The 23,435-nt window shown below is 48.4% G+C and overlaps 1 protein-coding gene across 2 annotated transcripts; it reads right to left on the bottom strand.

Annotated features, from left to right (window-relative positions):
* Window positions 1-4,419: 4,419 nt before the first annotated feature.
* On the bottom strand, window positions 4,420-20,702 carry LOC308144283 (proteasome activator complex subunit 1-like). Of its 2 annotated transcripts, XM_080515370.1 has the most exons (11): window positions 20,498-20,702; window positions 14,683-14,715; window positions 12,428-12,490; window positions 12,251-12,352; window positions 9,895-9,952; window positions 9,624-9,721; window positions 9,413-9,481; window positions 8,824-8,891; window positions 7,541-7,595; window positions 7,369-7,455; window positions 4,420-4,636 (listed from the first exon to the last, which is right to left on the bottom strand). In XM_080515370.1, exons 1-11 carry the CDS (start codon window positions 20,534-20,536, stop codon window positions 4,556-4,558), a joined length of 753 nt encoding a protein of 250 aa, XP_080371496.1. In that variant the 5' UTR covers window positions 20,537-20,702; the 3' UTR covers window positions 4,420-4,555. The 2 variants fall into 2 exon arrangements, with proteins under 2 accessions (XP_080371496.1, XP_080371495.1); XM_080515369.1 differs by lacking the exon at window positions 4,420-4,636 and having other exon boundaries at window positions 7,093-7,455.
* Window positions 20,703-23,435: the final 2,733 nt, after the last annotated feature.

The following is a 23,435-nucleotide window of genomic DNA, read 5'->3' as shown; positions in this document are numbered from 1 at the left end:
GGGGCATTGAAAATGGAGTTGCATTCTTTTCTTTGTTCGATCTCACATTATAGTGTGGTGTTGATGTTACTGGATTTGGTGGCGCTTCCTCGTCGTCACATACGTTCAACCCTGGTAGCACTTCCCAAAGGTCACCACCAGGGGCAGCCATCACTCCTCTCACAGACTCATCTTGTGTGCCACCCATCCGAGAACTTTTCTCCACCCAATCCCTCAGTTTTGATGTTTCCTCCCTTCACTTTTTTGACACCTCCTCCTGCTTATCTCTCGTCTGATCCTGTGTCAAATGTATGCCTCTTAATACTTCTGATAATGCTGGCTGGTATTGTCCTCCTTGCTTATCCTCCCCCTTTATCCCTCCTCTCTGAGCACTGTTACAACTGTTATCAGCCTGTTCCACTCTAGCCCTTACTTCTCTAACCTCCCACTCATCCTCATATGTGTGTACACCCTTGCCTTGGGGTAGATGTTTGGTGTCAGGTAGAGTGTTACCTGGCTCTCTCTCCATCAACCACTGCCTGCCTGACAGCCTGGCTGTCGAGGTAGAAGCCCCGGCTCTTCCTCTTCCTCCTTGATCATGAAACCTATGATGTCCATCTTACCCGAAATCTGTCACACTGGGACTCGGAGGAACGAATTAGTGAAGGAGTAGGGTGGAGGCATTTCGTACTCCAGCTCGGACCATTGGGGACCCTTGAATGGTTTTTTTTGTCTTGTCGGTCTTCTTCTTCGTCGAGTCACTTTTTCTGTCAATCATTATTTTAGTCTGCATCGTCGCAGTCAGGAACCCAGTCCGACTTGCAACACTTCCTTCTGTTTCCGTTCCTTTCTCTTAGTCAATAGTGATCCTTTCTCAGTGTCTTGGTCCAAATCTTTTATTTGTGTGTTTGAAACAGCAATCAATTGTTTTAAAGCGGCGACAACATCCATCTGAAATTTTCCTTTTTTCTGCAGTCTGATAATTACATTTTTTGCCACTGCGAAACTCTTTTCTTTCTCTCTGTCCGTGCCGATCACCGCCCTCCTGCAGAATGGCCATCTTCTCTGCAATTGCACTCCAATCAGCTCAACATCTTCATTACTATCACCATGGAGATCCAATTCATGTTCCTCAATTTCCCGTTCAAATTCACCTTCCATCTTCAGCGGTCTATCGCTGATCACTTAACACAACCTTCAATAAACTACCAAAAATCCTTTCTCAACACAACACACTTATTACAACGCAACGGTTTTAACAAAATTATTCCGACACAACAGTTTTACCAAATATACTAAGCACGGGTCTCCCTGAGACCTCAGTTTGGGCTCGTCTTCTGACCACTGGGCCGCCAACTGGCTCCTCAGTCGCAATCAGGCATCTGACCACTGGACCGCTCAGGAAATTATGTGCAAAACTCTATCTCACATGAATGTTTCTTCCTCACCGCACACAAAACACTTAATTAAGGACTTCCACGAACTCATTCCACCCTTAATTTGAATTCACATCCAAATCTGACATTTTTTTCTTACCTGTTACAGGTAATGTCTCACCTTTCGTCTCTCAGCTAGCTAGGGTAGAATTCAGTCACGGAGAATGTCCCTCTAACTCAGTCCTCCAACTGACATCCTGTTCGTGACGCCAATTTTCATGTGCGCAACACAAGTCCTTTTGTTGTCAGTCTAACTAAAGGAAGACATGAGTCAGGTTCTTAGAAATTAATCTTCAGACTATATTGAAGTGCCGTGAGCAAGCAATAATCACTATTGCAGAATTCTGTGTCTTGGTTCTCACTCTAAACCAGTGCTTCCCAAATGGTGGGGCGAGCCCCCCTGGGGGGGCGTGGTGGGGTGTCAGGGGGGGCGTGAGGCGGGTGCAACTTTCAGTATTAGTGTCTTTATTCATGCTTGAACGATAAAAAAAGGGCCTCCAGCTCATTTTATTAATTTATTTTGATAATCAGGCAATTGTATGCAGAATGCTGGTGCAGCAACTCATACAGTGGTTTATACAGATTAATAAATAAATATTATCAGGCTCTCAATGGTAGTACAATTCGGGGGGGGGGCCTGAAAATCTTTCTGTCCTCTAGGGGGGGCGTGACAAAAAAGAATTGAGAACCACTGCACTAAACCGAGCGACGTGAACTGCAGGCAGTACACGGGGAGAAGATGGTGTCTATCTGTGCAAAATGTGTATTTATGCATTCATGAGCTTGCAGGCAGGGCGATTCAGATGATGAGTCTCATGGTCACGGGGCAACACAGGCTCAGCTGTAGTCACAGGGTGTCTTTGAGTCAGCTGCGATCGCGGAGGTGTTAAATGGGGTCAGCCATAGGAACCAGTTGTAGCGAGCTTCTTCATACTGCAGTCTAGGTTTCAATCTCTCCACCCAAGCTCCTGTTTCATATGTTGTGTTTCCTACAAATACTTGGAACAAGCAGATTTTACAGACAGTATTGTGCAACCATAATCACTGTAACTGGAGTTATTTAGGATTAGAACAGACATCAACAAATGATTAGAACAAACATCAGCGAGTTTCCACATATCAACTTTCACACATGGTTTAAGCAGAACAGTTATACTACGAATTAATATCTTAACAAGTCACAAAATATTTAATAATTAAAAAATCACTGCTTACCAAGTCATTAATGTAGGTTTGTTGATGGTACTTTCACCATGTTTCGTGGTGACAGTTTAGAATTTATTTAGCTGTTTTAGCTTCAGTCACCATTTTTAGCAGTTTTAACTGATTCAACTAAATTGGTTGTTTTCGTCATTTTTACTATTTGCCCCCAAATTTGCTCCTTTCTTGACTGTTTCACATGTTAAGTTAATTTCTTTTTAACCAAAAATCCTTCTCACATTGATTTCCCCCCCCTGGTTTTTAGCCATTTTAACAGTTAGTAGCCATATAGTTTTGCCTTCATATGCCTTGTTATAGCTCGATTCTTATGTTTTAAACATTTAGGCTACTTTTTTTTCTCTCTTTTAACCAATCCTCCAACATTTCTTTCTGGTTTTTAGCCTTTTTCTTCATTTAAATAGCTGGACTATCATCATCATCATTACTATTTTAAATAAGTTTAGCAGTTTTAACCTTTTTAGGCAACTTTAACTGAATTAGTTAACTTGGTTGTTTTAATCATTTTGATCATTTGAACCATTTTTGATTGTTTCACGTTTGGCTTTTTTTAAATAGCAATTTCAGCAATTTTAGACTTTCTTTTAGCAATTCTAGGGTTTTTTATTGAAATGTAATCAGTTTGATCCTTTTTATAGCGGTCTTACCACTTTGAGACTGGACGAGAGAGCCGATACAGAGGAACTGAAGACCTACAAGCTGCAGGTTACAGAACCTGGTATTAAACAAATGATGGCTTTTGAACCACTGGAGCAAATTCCATATATAGTGAGAGGGAAGATGGATGTTTCTGAGAACGTCTGAATGACATTTATGAAGAAAATGACTGAGTCGAGAATGTTAAATGGTGAAAGTGACAAACGTTCATTAGATTCAGGTGTGTTGAAGCACGAAAACATTGAAAACATGTAGATCAGGCTAAATTGTTCTTTGTTTTCATAACTTACTCTTATTTTACATGAAAAATAATATCCAAGTAAAGCTAATTTAATTTTGTGAAGTAGATTAAAACAAATAATCATGTTTAATGTAATGATATATGGAGTTAATTTTACTCAAATATAATCAAATACATGCAAAAAATATTATTTATACAGACTAGTTTTATTTGACCTACATAACATAGTTAAATTTGTTATACTTGCAAATTTAATTCACTACATTTGTAATTTATAGAACTTTACTTTTGCTCAATCTACTTTACAAAACAAAATTCATGTTAATTTTTGTTTTTCATGTAAAAATTTATTCTAAAGTTTTTTGTTTTTTTTACAAAGAAATTGATCAACATGAATAAATTACACAAAAAGATAAGATAAGATAAGATAATCCTTGATTGATCTCACAGACGGAGTTGCCATATTTCTTATTTCTTCAAGTAGATCTAGTCGGGTATTTTAATCAGTGGAGTTTAGGCCCCATCTCCTCCTGTCCTCATGTCAAAGTACCCTTGAGCAAGACACTGAACCTCAAACTGCTCCCAATGGATGAACTGAGCAGCGTATACGCAGTAGGGTGTTTAAGTTAGGGTCTGCAGCCCCCCCTGCTGCCACACATTATGTCTTACAGTAAATACACAATCCAAACCCAATGTAAGGACACTACTATGCATCAGGACTTACTCCACACCAACATGACAGCTGATCAACAACCACAACACATCAAGACTCCACTGTGCAGCTTCACCATCACATCTTCCACTGTTTCCCACAGAATCTCTTGTGTGTGGAGATTTGAGCTTGAAGAACTTCTGAGGAGATTCAGGGAACAAAATCCACACGAGACGTCTCAATGTGGCTTTTCTTTATTAGTGGAGGTGAATTTAACACCGTCGTGTTGCTTTAAATTTGGTAATTTGACCCAAAAGAGAGAAAATGAAGACACTTCTGTCAGAGTGTAAGGAAAGTGACTGGATGAGAGCCTCAGTAGATCAGAGCCTTCCCGTCTCCTCTGGGCTTCTTAATCTTGTCATAGTTCTTGGTAATGATGTCAAACAACACGGCCTGGAGGGGAGGAGGGGACGGAGGGAGGAGAGGAGGATGGGGGAGGAGGGGATGGAGGGAGGAGAGGAGGAGGGGGGAGGAGAGGATGGGGGAGGAGAGGATGGAGGGAGGAGAGGAGGAGGGGGGAGGAGAGGATGGGGAAGGAGAGGATGGAGGGAGGAGAGGAGGAGGGGGGAGGAGGGGATGGAGGGAGGAGAGGAGGAGGGGGGAGGAGAGGATGGAGGGAGGAGAGGATGGGGAGGAGAGGAGGAGGGGGGAGGAGAGGATGGGGGAGGAGAGGATGGAGGGAGGAGAGGAGGAGGGGGGAGGAGGGGATGGAGGGAGGAGAGGAGGATGGGGGAGGAGAGGATGGAGGGAGGAGAGGAGGAGGGGGGAGGAGAGGAGGATGGGGGAGGAGAGGATGGAGGGAGGAGAGGAGGATGGGGGAGGAGAGGATGGAGGGAGGAGAGGAGGGGGGAGGAGAGGATGGGGGAGGAGAGGATGGAGGGAGGAGAGGAGGAGGGGGGAGGAGGGGATGGAGGGAGGAGAGGAGGATGGGGGAGGAGAGGATGGAGGGAGGAGAGGAGGAGGGGGGAGGAGAGGATGGAGGGAGGAGAGGAGAGGATGGGGGAGGAGAGGATGGGGGAGGAGAGGAGGAGGGGGGAGGAGAGGATGGAGGGAGGAGAGGAGGATGGGGGAGGAGAGGATGGAGGGAGGAGAGGAGGAGGGGGGAGGAGAGGATGGGGGAGGAGAGGATGGAGGGAGGAGAGGAGGAGGGGGGAGGAGGGGATGGAGGGAGGAGAGGAGGATGGGGGAGGAGAGGATGGAGGGAGGAGAGGAGGAGGGGGAGGAGAGGATGGAGGGAGGAGAGGAGGAGGGGGGAGGAGAGGATGGAGGGAGGAGAGGAGGAGGGGAGGAGAGGAGGGGGGAGGAGAGGAGGAGGGGGGAGGAGAGGATGGAGGGAGGAGAGGAGGAGGGGGGAGGAGAGGATGGGGGAGGAGAGGAGGAGGGGGAGGAGAGGATGGAGGGAGGAGAGGAGGAGGGGGGAGGAGAGGGATGGAGGGAGGAGAGGAGGAGGGGGAGGAGAGGAGGGGGAGGAGAGGAGGAGGGGGAGGAGAGGATGGAGGGAGGAGAGGAGGAGGGGGGAGGAGAGGAGGGGGGAGGAGAGGAGGGGGGGAGGAGAGGATGGGGGGAGGAGGAGGAGGAGGGGGAGGAGAGGATGGAGGGGAGGAGAGGAGGAGGGGGGGAGGAGAGGATGGGAGGAGGAGAGGAGGAGGGGGGAGGAGAGGATGGGGGAGGAGAGGAGGAGGGGAGGAGAGGATGGAGGGAGGAGAGGAGGATGGGGGAGGAGAGGATGGGGGAGGAGATGGAGGAGAGGGGAGGAGAGGATGGAGGGAGGAGAGGAGGAGGGGGAGAGGATGAGGAGGTGGAGAAGAGGAGGAGGGGAGGAGAGGATGGGGGGAGGAGAGGGAGGGGGGAGAGAGGATGAGGGAGAGGAGGTGGGGGAGGAGAGGATGGAGGGAGGAGAGGAGGAGGGGGAGGAGAGGATGGGGAGGAGTGATGGTGGGGGAGGAGATGGAGGAGGGGGGAGGAGGGATGGAGGGTGGGGAGGTGGAGGGGGGAGGAGAGGAGGGGCGGGAGGAGAGGTGGAGGGGGTGGAGAGGTTGGTGGGAGTAGAGTAGGATGGGGGGAGGGTTGAGTTATGGAGGGAGAGGTGAGGGTGGAGGAGAGGAGGGGGAGGAGAGGATGATGGGGGTGAGGGAGGAGAGGATGGAGGGGAGGAGAGGAGGAGGGGGGAGGAGAGAGGATGGAGGGAGGAGAGGAGGAGGGGGGAGGAGAGGATGGGGAGGAGAGGAGGAGGGGGGAGGAGAGGATGGAGGGAGGAGAGGAGGAGGGGGGAGGTGAGGATGGAGGGAGGAGAGGAGGAGGGGGGAGGTGAGGAGGGGGAGGAGAGGAGGAGGGGGGAGGTGAGGATGGGGGAGAGGAGGAGGGGGGAGGAGGAGGGGGGAGGTGAGGAGGGGGAGGAGAGGAGGAGGGGGAGGAGAGGAGGAGGGGGGAGGAGAGGAGGGGGGGGGAGGGATGGAGGGAGGAGAGGAGGAGGGGGGAGGAGAGGTGGGGGGAGGGAGGAGGGGGGGGAGGAGAGGATGGAGGGAGGAGAGGAGGAGGGGGGAGGAGAGGATGGAGGGAGGGAGAGGAGGAGGGGGGAGGAGGAGGGGGAGGAGAGGAGGGAGGAGAGGATGGAGGGAGGAGAGGAGGAGGGGGGGAGGAGGAGGGGGGAGGAGAGGATGGAGGGAGGAGAGGAGGAGGGGGAGGAGAGGATGGAGGGAGGAGAGGAGGAGGGGGGGAGGAGAGGATGGGGAGGAGGATGGGGAGGAGAGGATGGAGGGAGGAGAAGAGGAGGGGGGAGGAGAGGATGAGGGAGGAGAGGAGGAGGAGAAAAGACTGAGTGAGCAAGAGCCACTGAAAGGTTACGACGAGGTATAAAAGACAAGATGCCTGGACGTGGAGCCGCGCTGCGCTCCTTTCATTGTCACCTGCGACGCCTCGTTCACTAATGGCATCAAACGGCGGCCAAAGAGGAGAGACAAAGTGATTAATGGACGGGAGCTGCGGCGCCAATCAACCCGACACCAGAGCTGCAATTAGTTTAATTACCCTCCTATTAGGAAGGGGCAGATTCCATTGAGCTGCTGGGGAAGTTTCAACACAGACGGTGACCAGAGAGATTTACATTCAAACAAAGCAGGTCTTACATAAGTGTTGTGGATGTCCAGGATGACCACGCGGAGCTCTCTATACTGGGACTCGTCCAGCTCGTGGACCAGCTGTCTGTAGTCGCCCTGCAGACACACGGTCAGTTTAGAGAAACGGTGCCATTGTGACTCAAGCGTGTCCTCAAGGTGTAGGAACACCGACGATACCGACCACGTGGGGTTGTTTGGAGGCTTTGGCCACGGCGTCGCCTCTCTCCATGTAGTATCTGGAGAGACAGGCGTCGGCCATCATTAATTCATAGAACTCCCATCGAGGAAAGTGTCTCTTTAAATGTCTAAACCAAGTGTGACTTCTTTGTTTCCTGAACAAAGACACGCGCTGGCCTTGTGTTTGTGCTGATCGTGGTGGAGATGAGTCCATGACTGATTAAAGGGGAGTTTCTATTTGCTGCAGAGCAGTTCTGATGCCTCCAGCCTATTTTACTGATCTAAATCACTTCAGCTGGCTTCTGTCCTCCAATGCTCCCGCTGTAGATGTACAACGCTAGAACTGCTGCTCTACTTCACTGAGGCTCCGCTCTCACTGCAGGGAAATTCTCATTTTCTGCTCACAAGTCGCCGATCCGTGTGAACGTTACAGTTCTGGTTCTGGCTCACCAGACCCAGGCCTTCATCACATGTGGCACCAAATCAAATCTGTATCTGATGTTTTTCAATGTGAATCTGCGCCACAATATTAAAGCTGTGTTCTTTTTCCCCCTCAATCTCCCTTCCTTTATCATTTTGTCTAGATTTTGTTTGCTCTTACTGAATAACCACTTAAAAATTAATCTTCACACGCCGACCCGTGTGACGTCCATGTTTACTTGTAAACATGGTGACGTGACGTCACGCCTTCTTCAGCGCATGTGGACCAGTTTGGGGTCGGATAGCGTTCACACAGTGGCCTGATGGAGGTCGTGTTTAAAACATAGTGTCAACGATCATACAAAGGAAAGGGAATCGCGCACGGAGACCTGCAGTGTGAACGTAGCAGCCCGTCAGATTAAAAGCCTGATTCACACGCAGCAGACGGTCAAGCTGGTTTCAGGTCAGACACATTAAACATTACTGGTAATAGAAACACCGCCGTCTAGCAGAGGAAGGGCGGATCGTCTATAAAATTCAAACAGAGATGTGAGTGGATTTATGTCTGTCGAGTTGAACAGAGAATCTCAGGACGTTTCTATTCTTGAGTCTGGTTCTGCAGGTTTCTTCCTTAAAAAGGGAGCTTCTCTCTGTTTCTCTATAAAACAAGACTGAATTGACTCCATCGGGAGGAGGACATGGTTTGTTGGGAAGTGACGGACTCCAAAGTGGCGACTGGTGCACAGAGGAATGAAGGGAAAATATGCAACCCCTCTAATGTGAAAGAATCAGCCACATGGTTCAGCTTCAGTGTGAAAATGTTGCATATGAATCAGCGTTCTCCACAAAACAGCTGCAGGTTCTTACTTGGAAAGCTGAGTCTGGGCTGCTTCCATCTTGGTGCGCGAGTTTGTCAGCAGCTCAAACACTTTCTCCTATGAGACCAGACAGGAAATACACTTCATTTAGAGTCAGACAGTAAAATAGTGACACGATGACCTTCAATTTTTAAGGTTCCCTACATGATGAAAATGTTGATTTTAACAAAATGAAATATTTACAACAAAAAATTACTACAATGTCAACATGAAGCCACTTTTAATGAAACATTCTGATCCTAAATGCAGTGAAATGTCCAGAAATGTGTTCAAAAATCAGTGTTTTCTTTGATATTTTGACAATTTCTTGGTGTCTTGGCCAACAGTCGGAAACATAGCTATCAAACTCACTTTCTCACAAATGAATCTTGAAGTTACTGAATGAAGGCTGTCTGGAGTTATAGGGGTTTTTCAAAAGAAGAGTTTTCTTTTCTAAATTCATTCTCATTATTTATTCGTGGACGTGCACTTTGCCGCCCCTCCTGGGCATGTAGAAGAGGAATCCATGAGTGTGTGGAAACTGAATTCTACACCTTTCAAGTCAAGTTAATGAAGCACATTTTAATGTCGTTACAAACCTGCACAGCCACGCCAAAATTGTTCCCGTCTTCAATTTTGGGGATCTGGAGTTGCACCCACATCGAGACCTTTCCAGAAAAAAATGATCCATTTATGGATTTATTATGGTATTTGTGTTGAAAAACCTTGAGGACTGAGCTTCTTGGAGCACAATAAAGGTTTTCACTGAACACAGAAACATCCATGTGGTCCAAGTTGAGACTCACTGACCGTGTGGAGCTTCTCTTTCAGCGTCTGGATCTCCGGCTTCACCTCCTGCAGGAGGCTCTCCACTCGCTCGTTGGAGCAGATCGGCCCGCAGGGCGGTCCTGAAGAGCCAAACGTTTACCAACAACACTTTCTGCTGTACGTTGACAAGCTGTGTTAACCAACAAATCAATACTTCATTTTAAACTCACCTTGTCTGAAGGAATAAATCACCTGCGTGGTGCATTATTTAGCAACCCCCCCACTCCTCCTTTCAACAGTAATTACTATTTACCTGAATCTTCTTCCTCTTTATCGCCGTCCTTGTCTTTCTTCCCCTCTTTAGCCTCCTTCTGCAACAGAACACCAGAAAACTTCAGGTCCTTCCACCTCCTATTCCACCTTCCACCAGGCCCTGGCAAATTGTGGTGATTGGTTGCCATGGCAACCACCGACTCACAGCTTCAGCAGTGTCCTTGTATATTGAAACACTAACGATAAATGCAGAGAGTGAGCACCCCCAGTCGTGAGGCTCCTCGCTGCAATTTTCCCAGAATATAAAACACAATCTAGACTGCAAAAATAAATAAATAAATAAGCAAGCTGGTCAGTTAATAATCCCGAGGTGCACTGCCCCCACGTGTGCAGAGGATGACTGGGATGGTTTATTATTGCCCTGCAGTCTGGACTGTGTTGTCTTCTACATCACTGTGTGCAGTCCAGCAGTGCGCATGTAGACCGGCATGCACAACGTCAAGCTACATGCAATTAGCACTTAATTCAACTATGTGCGCTATTTTCCTCCACTTGCACCAACTTCATCTATGTGCTCTGAAGCACTAAGTGCACACGTCTGCATTCTGCGCAACTGTCTGCGCTATTTTCATCCATGTTCACTAATTTAAGCTGCTTGCACTGAAAACATCGGCATACGCCAATTCTACTTGTGTGCATTAATTCCATGTGTGTGCACCATTTCAAACTGTATGCACCAACTTCAGATTATACTTCACTTTACTTCAGATACATTGAGATACATTGAGATGTGTGCACTAATTCTACTTGCGAACCCTATAATCTGAAGGGTTTGACGAAGTTTGGTGAAACTACCCCCCCCAAACAGAGAACAATAAACGGAAGCAGAAAGAGCGAGCTGGCTTCTTCAAGGATCCCTTCAAGCATGCCAGACAACTGCTGGAGAAGAAATGTGGGAGGCTCGAAGCCACCTGCGAGCAAATGGAAGAGCATGCCAAAAGGCAGAACAGCAACCCTTTAAGGAACGTCCCCTTATGAACACCAGTGTTATGTACCTCGGCACACACCACCGACAGCTTTTTTCAACACCATGCCTCCAAAGCTCTGCAAAATCAAACAAGTTGTGAGGAAGGCAAGCTCCATCGTCCACCTATTCCAAACGGAGTCCCCAACAAGCTCTGCCCAAAGGTTCTAGAGCTGCTATGGTACCTACTGAGAACTGCCTGGAAGAAGCAGCTCATGCCATCAGAGTGGAAAGAGCAGTAGCAATCTTCATCCCGAAGAAAGATCAGATAGCTGATCAACTATGCCAAGGAGATTTTCTAGATGCCCCCCTGCAAACAGAACCTGATCACAGCCTACTTCAGTGACCTGCAGATGTGCCTTGCCCTCCAAGATTTACCATCGTGTGGCAGCAACTACAAGTGGGAATTGGCATAAGTTGCTCTATTTCCCCAATCTTGTTTGTGGCAGCCTTTGAGATCATTCTCATTGGAGCGAGACAAACGGTCGGAGGGATCAAGCCACCATCCGGGCAGAACTACCCCCGCTGAAGAGCTGCATGGACAACGTCACCAGCCTCCTTCAGAACGCGCCATGTACATCACGACTTTTAAAAAGGATGGACGAGCTGATCGATTGGGTAAGAATGAGGATCAAGCCCACCAAGTCACATCACCTGTGGGAGTCAGAGACGATTGCCACCACCTTTGTTGTTGGGGGAGCGGAAATTCCCCTCCTGTGCGAACAACAACCTAAAGCCTGGGGAGGCAGTACACCGCCGACCTGTCCGACAAGCAGATGGGAAGGACAGTCACAAAGCAGCTAACAGACGGTCTGTCCAACATTGACCAAAGCCAACTCCCGGCAAGTACAAAGTCTGGTGCTACCAGTTCACTCTACACCGGAGGGCGTTGTTGCTGCTGAAAATGAGTGAGATCCCCTCATCCACCACAAGTAAGATGGACAGAAAAGCCAACTCTCTCATTCAAAAGTGGTTGGGGCTTCCACGATGTCGCTCAGAAACTTGCCTCTTTGGGAAGAACAAGCTTCAACTGCCCCTGCAGTCCATCAGGCAGGGATATATGGACTAGAAGTCCAGGCTTTTCCTACTCATACATTGTCTTTCTCATTAATTTACACATAATCTGTGTAAAACTCGTTATTGTAAAGTGTCTCGCAGTCAAACTAATCTAATTGTAAATGTAAATAAAGCAACTTGAACGTGAAAACCACGGAGGAAGACATTGTGAACAGTCAGGATTGGAACACCTGGAGGATTTTAGTTCTTGTTAAAGTAACCGTACATCCTGCTCTTAGGTGTGGATCAGAGTTCAATGACGTGAATGAACAATCCAGCTCTGATATGGTGGTTTAACCATCAAATGTGGACCCACCTCCTCCTCCTTCTTGCGTTTGGCCTCCTCTTTAGCCGGATCTGGGAAGGGAATGTCCAGCGGAACCTTCAGAGACGCCAAATCCTCGTCGCTGAAAGAGGTCTGACAGAAAAACGCACCACGAGTGTTATGGTTGAATGTCTTGATGAGGACAGTTCAGACCCGGACAGGAATCACCTTCAGCAACATCTCCAGCTCCTCCATCTTCTGAGGGAAGAACACGGAAACCAATTTCTCCGCCTGTCAGACAAATGAGCAGATTCTGAGTTTATGGCTCAAAATGAGTTTCTCAGCACTTCTTTAAACTCAAAGCTCCGCCGTTAATCCCCCGTCACAATCCCATACCAAATGATTTAAACTTTGTCTTTTGGTTGATTTTTCTTTCTCTCTGCCGTTATTATTTTAGCAGCAAAATGATCAGATCACAGATCTAAACTGCAGTTAATGTAATAAAAAAGTCAGTGTTAGTGGATTTGTAATGTTCATACAAGAAATCAAGAAATTCAATAAAGTGTTTACAAATACATAGTTTGATGTGATGTTCATTCAAAGCTGGAGGAATGTAGAAATGTGCCACTTTGTCTCCAAAATATGTATATTTCGTTACATTTCTATTAAAACAGAGTGTTACAAAGTTATAAATTATTGATTAGGTATACTTTTATTCATTAATGTTGAACCTCAGAGTCACTGAATGAGCCTGCGTTAGGTTTTAGATACAAAATGATACACTGCTCAAAAAATAAAGGGAACTTAAACAACACAATGCAACTCCAAGTCAATCTCACTTCTGTGAAATCAAACTGTCACTTAGGAAGCAACACTGATTGACAATCAGTTTCACCTGCTGTTGTGCAGGTGGAAATTATAGGCAATTAGCAAGACACCCCCAATAAAGAAGTGGTTCTGCAGGTGGTGACCACAGACCACAGGCCAGGACATCAGGAGACGTGGAGGAGGCCGCAGGAGGGCAACAACCTAGCAGCAGGACCGCTACCTCCACCTTTGTGCAAGGAGGAACAGGAGGAGCTGCCAGAGCTGCAAAATGACCTCCAGCAGGCCACAAATGTGCATTTGTCTGCTCAAACGGTCAGAAACAGACTCCATGAGGGTGGTATGAGGGCCCCACGTCCACAGGTGGGGGTTGTGCTTACAGACCAACACTGTGCAGGACGTTTGGCCTTTACCAGAGAACACCAAGACTGGCAAATTGGCCACTGGCGCCCTGTGTTCTCCACAGGTGAAAGCAGGTTCACACTGAGACCATGTGACAGACGTGACAAGAGTCTGTAGACGCCGTGGAGAACGTTCTGCTGCAGGAACCTCCTCCAGCACCGTGGAGAACGTTCTGCTGCAGGAACCTCCTCCAGCACCGTGGAGAACGTTCTGCTGCAGGAACATCCTCCAGCACCGTGGAGAACGTTCTGCTGCAGGAACCTCCTCCAGCACCGTGGAGAACGTTCTGCTGCAGGAACCTCCTCCAGCACCGTGGAGAACGTTCTGCTGCAGGAACCTCCTCCAGCACCGTGGAGAACGTTCTGCTGCAGGAACATCCTCCAGCATGACCGCTTTGGCAGAGGGTCAGTAATGGTGTGGGGTGGCATTTCTCTGGGGGGCCACAGCCCTCCATCTGCTCGCCAGAGGTAGCCTGACTAACATTAGGTACCGACATGAGGTCCTCAGACCCCTGGTGAGACCAGATGCTGGTGCGGTTGGCCCTGGGTTCCTCCTAGTGCAAGACAATGCTAAACCTCATGTGGCTGGAGTGTCAGCAGTTCCTGCAAGATGAAGGCATTGATGCTATGGACCGGCCCGCCCAGGAGTTGGCAGATGCTTTAGTCCAGGTCTGGGAGGAGATCCCTCAGGAGACCATCCACCACCTCATCAGGAGCATTGTAGGGAGGTCCTACAGGCACGTGGAGGCCACACACACTACTGAGCCTCATTTTGACTTGTTTTAAGGACATTACATCAAAGTTGGGTCAGCCTGTAGTGTTTTCCCACTGGAATTTTGAGTGTGACTCCAAATCCAGACCTCCATGGGTTAATACATTTAATTTCCATTGATAATTTGTGTGTGATTTTGTTGTCAGCACAATCAACTATGTAAAGAACAAAGTATTTAATAGGAATATTTCATTCATTCAGATTTAGGATGTTATTTTAATGTTCCCTTTATTTTTTTGCGCACTGTACATCAGTGTGAAAAATAGTAAGAAATCCTGCAAAAATATTACTTTTAGTCAACCATTAACCTGGATAATTTCAAGAAAATATCCTAAAAATGGTCTATAATATTGCATTTTGTTTGACTTGCATTGCAGATAATAACAGGACGTGTGCATCTGGCAGGGTTGAAAACATCCATGACACAAAGAAACTCACTTTCTGGATAAAAACATGGAAATATTTGCAGCAAAAAAAAGATTTACCTCCTTTATGAGCTTCTGGTAAAAGCCCTCCACCTGCAATACAGAAATAATGAATTAGAAAGGTGAGATTTAATCTGTGACGTCTTTATGAAACAAACTACCAACAAGCCTCATAAATACTGTAATATTCTGCAGTTGTAATATAGTTGTGAATTTATTGTCTGTTAATGATGTTCTGATGGTTCCGATTGTTTTGTTGTTCAGTGAATGCACCGTTGGATTGTGAGTGGCTGCGGGTGGAGAATAGGGGCGGGTCAGGTGTGCTGGGTGCGTCGGCCTGAGGAGAGCGAAGAGTGACGTGAATGAGCGAGAGAGCAGCCAGGTTCGTTTGGGATTGTGTTCTGTGTTGGCGTGGTTACGGCCTACAGTAACCAGGTTCTAGAAGCAATAAAGCGGCTTTGCTATCAAGAACGTCGTGGTCATTCCAACGGCCTGCGGGACGCTACATTTGGTGTCAGAAGTAAAAAGAAGAAAACCACCGGACTGCCTGACTGCTGACCGCGGCTAGCCTGGAGACTGCTAACTCTGGAGCGGCCGAGAGAGATGGAGCCTGGTAGTGAGACCGGCGCTCGACCGAAAGTCAAGCAGGAGTCTATGGACAGTGAGTACGACGGAGCATCGGGACGGGAGAGCGGCCTTAAACCAACCGAGGAACATGAGGCCGGACGCATGGCCAGTAAGCCGACAGCGGATGCCGTGTCATTTCCCGCCGAGCAACGCGATCACGCGAGAAGAGGCGCCGAACGTGACGTGACGTCAGACGTAAACAAAGATGGCGGCGCCCAGTATATTCGTCCACACGTTAAAACGCCGAAATACTCCGGTAAGGCGGACTGGGAGGCCTTTCATGCACAATTCGAACTGCTAGCACAGGCGGAAGCCTGGTCTACAGACATTAAAGCACTCCAACTAGCCCTTTGCCTCACTGAAGATGCACTAGCATGTTTGCTACTACTTAGCCCGGCTGAAAGACATGATTATGGGGCTTTGGTTGGAGCCCTGCAGAGGCGGTTTGGACAGTGCTCACAACCTGGTATCCTGCGCACAGAATTGACAAGCAGGCAGAGGCGACCAGGTGAGCCGCTCAGAGCACTAGCCAACGAGATTGAGACTCTGGCGAGGAAAGCATACGCCCACATGCCCGCGGATGTGCAGACTGAGTTAGCCAGAGACCAGTTTATCAGGGCAATAACACCAAGAGAGCTACGCATACAAACGCAACTTGCACACCCCCGGAGTCTACAAGAAGCTCTTGAGCTGGCCATGGAGAGAGAGGCTGTCGGGACTGCTGCCGAGAGCGACCGTGATCAGAGTGGGCCCGTCGTGCGAACTCTGACCCAAGAGGACCCGAATAATGAAAAGCCAGCCTGGGCTGCGGAGTTGACTGAAATGATCCGAGCCGTGTCGCTGCAATCAACAGGTGGTAACGTCCGTGCTCGCCGGGGCCCCCCTGTGTGCTGGACATGTGGCCAGACTGGCCATATCAGCGTGCGGTGCCCAAAACATGCTGGTATTCAGGGAAATGCCCCCGGGCCTGCGTAGATGGGACGACGCAGGCCCTTCCCTCTGCGTCCCATCCTGCACCGTTAACCACGACCGGAGCCCAACTGTACAGCCGGGGGGGCGGGGCTCCACCCCCCCCAGAAGCAGATGACGGCGCGGAGTCCGTGAGGGTGGTGGGTTGGACCCATGCAGGAAACTTTTGCCATGTTCCCATCACCCTTGCTGGGACTCCATGTACGGCCCTGGTCGACACTGGTTCCACCGCAACACTGGTGAGACCCGATATGGTTCCAGCGGGTATACAGTTGGAACCTACTGGGGTGAAACTACGAACAGTGACTGGTGAGCTGGCTCCTATGCTTGGAAGGGGGGTGGTGACTATATGGACTGGAGGACGGACAGTGGACTTTAAGGTGTGGGTTGCAGCAGTACAAGACCCCTGCATACTGGGTCTGGACTTCCTGCGCGTCCAGCGATGTGTGCTGGACCTGGGGAAGAACACACTTGCCTTTCATGGGGGCCCCACAGTTAAAATGGTGCACCCCACACAGCACCTTGGACCACACCCGCAAAATTGCAGATTGACAGAGGAGCCCCCCCTGCTCCACACTCCCCTGTCCCTCTCTCCCCAAGGGTTATACTCCCTCCTGCCCTGGACCAACAACCCGTGGGTGGGGGCGAGGAAAGACTAACGGTGGTGAGAGAGGTATGGAAGCGTAGCTGTCATAACTTGGACAATGGGCAGCAAGATGAACTGTGGCAGGTGCTATTGGAGTTTAAAGACATTTTTGCACTGACTGAGGATGAAGTGGGCCTGACTCATTTGGTACAACATGACATTTATACAGGGGATGCACGGCCCATTAAAACACGGCCCCGCCGCCTTCCCCTGGCACATCAGACTGCTGCAGACAGTGCAATCGATGAGATGCTCAGGGCGGGCATCATCGAGCCCTCTGACAGCCCCTGGGCCTCTGGGGTTGTGATGGTAAACAAAAAGAGGAGTACAAAAATGAGATTCTGTGTGGATTACAGACCGCTGAACAGTGTGACCAGGAAAGACTCGTACCCGCTGCCCCGCATCGATGAGTCCCTGGACCTGGTTTCTGGCTCCTCCTGGTTCTCCTCCTTGGACCTACGTAGCGGGTACTGGCAAGTGCCCCTCAGCCCGGAAGCCAGACCGAAGACTGCGTTCTGCACTGGCAGAGGACTGTGGCAGTTTCGAGTCCTCCCCTTCGGCCTGTGCAACGCTCCTGCCACATTCGAACGGTTGATGGAGAAGGTGTTGGCTGACATCCCCCGGCAGGAGTGTTTGGTCTACTTGGATGACATCCTGGTACATGGGAGCTCTTTTGAGGTAACCTTGGCATCCCTGCGCCGAACTCTACAGAAGATGGCTGCGGCAGGGTTGAAGCTCCATCCAGATAAGTGTTGCTTCATGAGAAGGGAGCTAGAGTTTTTGGGGCATAAGATTGGAGGTGAAGGCATCAGCACACTGGAGGAGAAAGTGCAAGCGGTAAAGGATTGGCCAAACCCCACCAACCTGAGAGAGCTCAAGAGCTTTATTGGACTGGCGTCCTACTACAGGCGATTTGTGCGAGGCTTCTCCTGCATCGCTGCACCCCTGTTCCGTCTACAGCAGAAAGACAGTGACTTTGCCTGGACCCCAGACTGTGAGCAGGCTTTCAACTGCCTTAAGAGGGCCCTGACAGAGTCACCCATCCTCACTCCTCCGGACCCCAACCTGCCGTTTATCTTGGATACGGATGCCAGCGATGTCGGGACCGGAGCAGTATTGAGCCAGGTGGGGCCAGATGGAGAACGGGTGGTTGCGTACTCCAGCCGAACCTTCAACAAGGCCGAAAGACGCTACTGCGTGACACGCAGAGAGCTTCTGGCTATAGTCAGAGCAGTAAGACACTTCAGGTATTATCTGTGTGGCCTGCCTTTCACTGTTCGAACCGACCACGCTGCCCTCCAGTGGTTAATGTCTTTTAAGGAGCCAGAGGGGCAGATTGCGCGATGGCTGGAGGAACTAGCGCCATATTCCTTCAAAGTCGAGTACCGGGCAGGAGCTCGCCACGGCAACGCGGATGCCATGTCCCGACGCCCCTGTGTCCCCGATGGGTGCCGGTACTGTGAGAAGAGAGAGGCCCGGGAGGGGGAACTCCGCGCCGGAGAGGAACGGGACCCCATGCATGGTGAAGAGGGGCCAGGCTGCAATGCGGTGCAGGTTGTCGACGCAACGGAATGGAGAGCCCAACAGGAACAGGATGCTGACCTTCACCCCGTGCTTCAGTGGGTGGAGTTGGGGCGGAAACCTCAATGGGATGAGGTCGCTGGATGCTCACCTGCCACTAAGGGACTGTTGGAAAAGTTTACTGCACTCCGAGTGAAGGATGGAGTGCTTCAGAGAGCCTGGAAGGAGCCAGCTACAGGAGAGAGTAAGTGGCAGGTGGTAGTCCCCAGGGTCCTAAGAGAGGACGTGTTAAAATCCTGCCATGGAACAGCTGGAGCGGGACATTTTGGTGTTTCCAAAACCCTCCGTCGGCTCCGGCAAAGTTTCTACTGGGGCCGGCTCGGGAGAGATGTGGAGGACTTTTGCCGTCGTTGCGACCTCTGCACGGCATACAAGGGCCCCACGGACCAGTCCCGCGCCCCGCTCCAGCAGGTGGCAGTAGGGGCCCCTATGGAGAGAGTAGCAGTGGATATTATGGGCCCGTTCCCACGCACAGACAAGGGGAACCGTTATGCCCTGGTCGCCATGGACTACTTCACAAAATGGCCTGAGGCTTACGCCATACCTGACCAAGAAGCAGAGACTGTGGCCGACAGACTGGTTGAAGGGATGTTCTCCAGATTTGGGGCTGCCGAGACTCTCCATAGCGACCAGGGGAGGAACTTTGAGTCTGCTGTTTTCTCCGCCATGTGCGAGCGCCTTGGGATGCAAAAGACACGGACTACTCCTCTGCACCCTCAGAGTGATGGCCTCGTTGAGCGTTTCAACAGAACGCTGGCGAAACAACTTGCCATCCTCACTGCAGAACACCAGCGAGACTGGGACATGCACCTCCCCCTTGTCTTGCTGGCCTACAGGTCTGCTGTACAAGAGTCCACAGCGTGCACACCCGCCCTGCTTATGTTGGGACGAGAATTAAGGACCCCGGCAGAAATGGCATTTGGAAAACCTGTGGATGCACCGATGGTGCCACCGGGACCAGAATATGCCAGGCGGCTCCAAGACAGGATGGAGTCAGCTCACATGTTTGCCCGTGAGCAGCTGGAGAAGGCGGGGATGAGGCAAAAACGCAACTATGACGTGAGAGCCAGAGGGCGGGACTTTGAGGCTGGTGACCTGGTCTGGGTGTTCAGCCCGAAGCGAAAGAAGGGTCGGTGCCCGAAGTTGGACTGCCATTGGGTGGGGCCATGTGAGGTATTGGAAAAGCTTGGCGAAGTGGTGTACAGGGTTCAGCTACCACCTCGGGGAAGACGGGTGGCCCTCCACAGAGACAGGCTGGCACCGTACAGAGGCGATGCCCGCCCAATCCAGCGACCGGGACCCCTGGCAAAACCCCCCCGGAGAGACAGAGCAGCCACAACACCAGAACCATGGACTGTTTCCCCCTCCGATCCCCCACAATCCCCCTCAACCCTAAGCCCACCTGCTGCTCAGTCACAGGGTGCTGCAGTGCCGCAGATACAGCCCCGGACGGCCCCTTCCAGGAGACCCCAGAGACTGACAAGACCCCCCGGGTATCTCAGAGACTTTTTGTGTGATCCCTCGGGGCGAGGGATTCAGTAAGGGGGGGGCAGTGTAATATTCTGCAGTTGTAATATAGTTGTGAATTTATTGTCTGTTAATGATGTTCTGATGGTTCCGATTGTTTTGTTGTTCAGTGAATGCACCGTTGGATTGTGAGTGGCTGCGGGTGGAGAATAGGGGCGGGTCAGGTGTGCTGGGTGCGTCGGCCTGAGGAGAGCGAAGAGTGACGTGAATGAGCGAGAGAGCAGCCAGGTTCGTTTGGGATTGTGTTCTGTGTTGGCGTGGTTACGGCCTACAGTAACCAGGTTCTAGAAGCAATAAAGCGGCTTTGCTATCAAGAACGTCGTGGTCATTCCAACGGCCTGCGGGACGCTACAATACACATTGAACTCATTTAATCCCACAATAAAGTCAAATCTGACTGGAACTCTCCTGTTGGTATGAGCTATTCATGGATAAATAATAAAAGTGTGTGTGTGAGGGAGAAATAGGTGTAAAAAGTGATTGTATAACATTTAACAGAGCGGAAATGCAGAAAGCGGATCTGACCTGTTTCTTCGTGTCCAGACTCAGATGCAGCGTAGCCATGACCCCGACGGAGGAAAACTTATTTGACGTCGTTCAGAAAACACAACACGTTAAAACAAGGCGAGGATGGAAAAAGAAGCGTGGTAAAAGTGGAATTCAACCCTGAGCTCGACACGGACGAATACTCGCAGTTACTCAGCAGAACAGGTGAAAATGAAAGTAAAGTCTAACGAGAGTTCCGGACTTTCCACCGACCGCAGTGCATTCTGGGAGTTTGAGTTTTGTTTTAGATGAGAACGCGGATTTTAGTTTTGATAAAAATGTACAATTATTTTTTACTTTTATTTAATTTTTGGTTTCAGTTTAATTTTTATATTTGACTTTTATATTTAATGTATTATTTTTAAGTTTAATTTTTAATTAAAAATTGTATTCATCACTATTTTTTATCTTATTTTTACAGTTTAATTAAAAATTAAACATTTTCATTTTATGTCATTCCTTATGTAATATCATCTATCTATCCATCTATCTATAATCATGTTGTTCTTCATCATCTTCTTGCTATTATTATTATGATTATTACTATTGTTATTATTATTATTATTATTAATAGTAGTCATCAGTTTCGAGTTCAGGTTGAACCAGACCGACTGTTCTTGTTTGACAGAAGCAACTAACAATTAAAATGATTCAAGGCTGGAGATCATCAATAGAAACTGAAATCTTTCAATAAAGAAACAGGAATAATCACTGTTTTTTGTTTTGTAATCTGATCAATCAATAAATTGAAATTCATTATTTTCTATTGTTATATAGGAGACAAACATACATTCACTGCTCTGGGCAGTTTTAAAGCACCAGCTCACTTCAGATCGAAGAGTTTGGACTGTGGGACAAAAGTGATGCCTGCACAGAGGACGTGATCTTTGACCCCTGAGCAGAACTGAGGACAATCTCAATGTGAAGGGGGAGTTTGAACCACTGCACCACCGCGCCGTCAGTCTGTAGACTGTACCACGTATCAGGTGTGAAACACAATCGTCCTTACGATCGGATAATAAAAGAGTGAGAGTTTGTTTCCTGCTGCTGTGATGAATGAGTTTGTTTCCTGAATGGGATCACAGCTTGTTTAAAGCTTTCCAGTATTAGTGGATCTTTTCTGGACGTACTGCTCCACACACACATCTAAACTCGGTGAACGTTTCTGATCACTTCTGGTTTCCACCATTGGGTGGTGCTGCTGCTCTGAGTACAACAGGAGCTTGGTGTCAAATTACAGGTCAAGTGAACGGCCTGTCAAAACACACAGGATGTGATATTCAGCAGGAGGCTTCATTGACTTTGACATAAAAGAAAACTTAATAAAAGACTTTAAAAGGCAGAAAAAGCTGGAAATAGTTTCCTTTCACAATTGGTGGATTCTATTCATGTCCTGTACGACATCAGTTGTACAACACACTGGAAGGTTTATCTATTTATTTGTTGTACTTTTTGCTTTGTGACGTTTTGTCTAAACTTGGGGTGTCAAACATGAAGTTCAGGGACCAAATCGGTGACCAAGAAGCTCCGATCCGACCAAACCACCAAGCAAATTGTAAAAGTCACTGTCTTTTGCATGAAAAGGTTTCATTAAAATTAACTATGTTGAGACTTTAGTCCTTTTCTATAGTAATTGTTAGATTTTTCTGAAAATATTAACACTGTGCCACAACAAAAGAAAAAACTTTAAAGCATAAATTTAAACGTAATTATGAATCTATTTTCACGTTTCGGACCACTCAACTGGACTGTATGTGGCCCCGGAACAATATGAAACCAAATCATCCAAAAATGTCAAGTGTAATCACATGCTAAAACTCAAACTGGATGAAGGAGTCTTGAGAGGCTGTATTCTCAGTTTGATTGGTTATTTATTCACCTGGCAGCCATTTCAATTTTAAATTCAAACTTTGTGATATTTAACATATCAGCAGTTAGAAGGGGAAAGTGGAAGAAATGCACTTTTTGTGGTCCATTTTCAGAAATGTTTAGTTTTTTCACCACGTCAGATGTCGGTAATCTTCACCACTGTCAGATTATTATGACGCCACCTCGTGGAAGTGCAGTCCGGCAGTCACAACCACAGGATCACCTTTCCCTAACTCCTTTAGGAAGCCTCCTAACTCCTTTCCTTAACCCTGAGACATCATCCACGGGGTTAAGGCAAAGTGGACAGGAAAGGAGTGAGGAGGGACAATTCAGAAGCAGCCAAGGAGTTTCAGGGCTATCTGGGTTTGTTTGGTACCCATAGTGCCCCAGCACATCGCCCTCATGTGGACTCAAACAAAACTTGATGGATGGATATTTCTCTTTAAATTTAAAAAAGACTTATCTGGCTGGTCAGAATCAAGTTTTTTTTAGGTTTCTTTTTACATTTCCACGTAGTATATTAACACTTTTCCAGACATTAAGTAGTCAAAAATGTCTCCAAAGACAATCATTGACACAAAAACTTTGCAGAATCTTCAATCCGTACAAAAAAAAAACTCACACAGAGCCCTTTAGCCAAACACAACTTTAATAGCAACAATCATAAAACCCAAATACTTAAAAATGTCTCCATATAAAAAGGACTTTTAGTTCAATATCGAAGAATCGAAGGGGGCAGGACCTTGGGTAGCAGCTTTGATGGTATTTTAAACAACAGGGTGTAAATATATTTGAAGGATTTACTGGAGGAAGAAGGGATGAAGTGTTTGGGGTTTGCTGGAATAGATGCTTGGATTTCATGCATTGTTGATTCCCTTAACGAGCTGAGCGAATAGTTCCGTCTGTCTGCGGGGCTGATAACTGCACGACAGATGTGCGTCTCAGTTTGTGTGAGGTTTGAGCGCCTGTCCTGAGCGGTGTGTCTCCAAGGACCTGCAAATGTCTGTATTTCATGAAGGGCTTATTTTGCCCTCACTGTAGACTGACA

The sequence above is a fragment of the Blennius ocellaris genome (assembly GCF_963422515.1).
Source record: "Blennius ocellaris genome assembly, chromosome: 19".
Classification (NCBI taxonomy): Eukaryota; Metazoa; Chordata; class Actinopteri; order Blenniiformes; family Blenniidae; genus Blennius; species Blennius ocellaris.
This window is presented reverse-complemented; position numbering and strand designations above follow the sequence as displayed.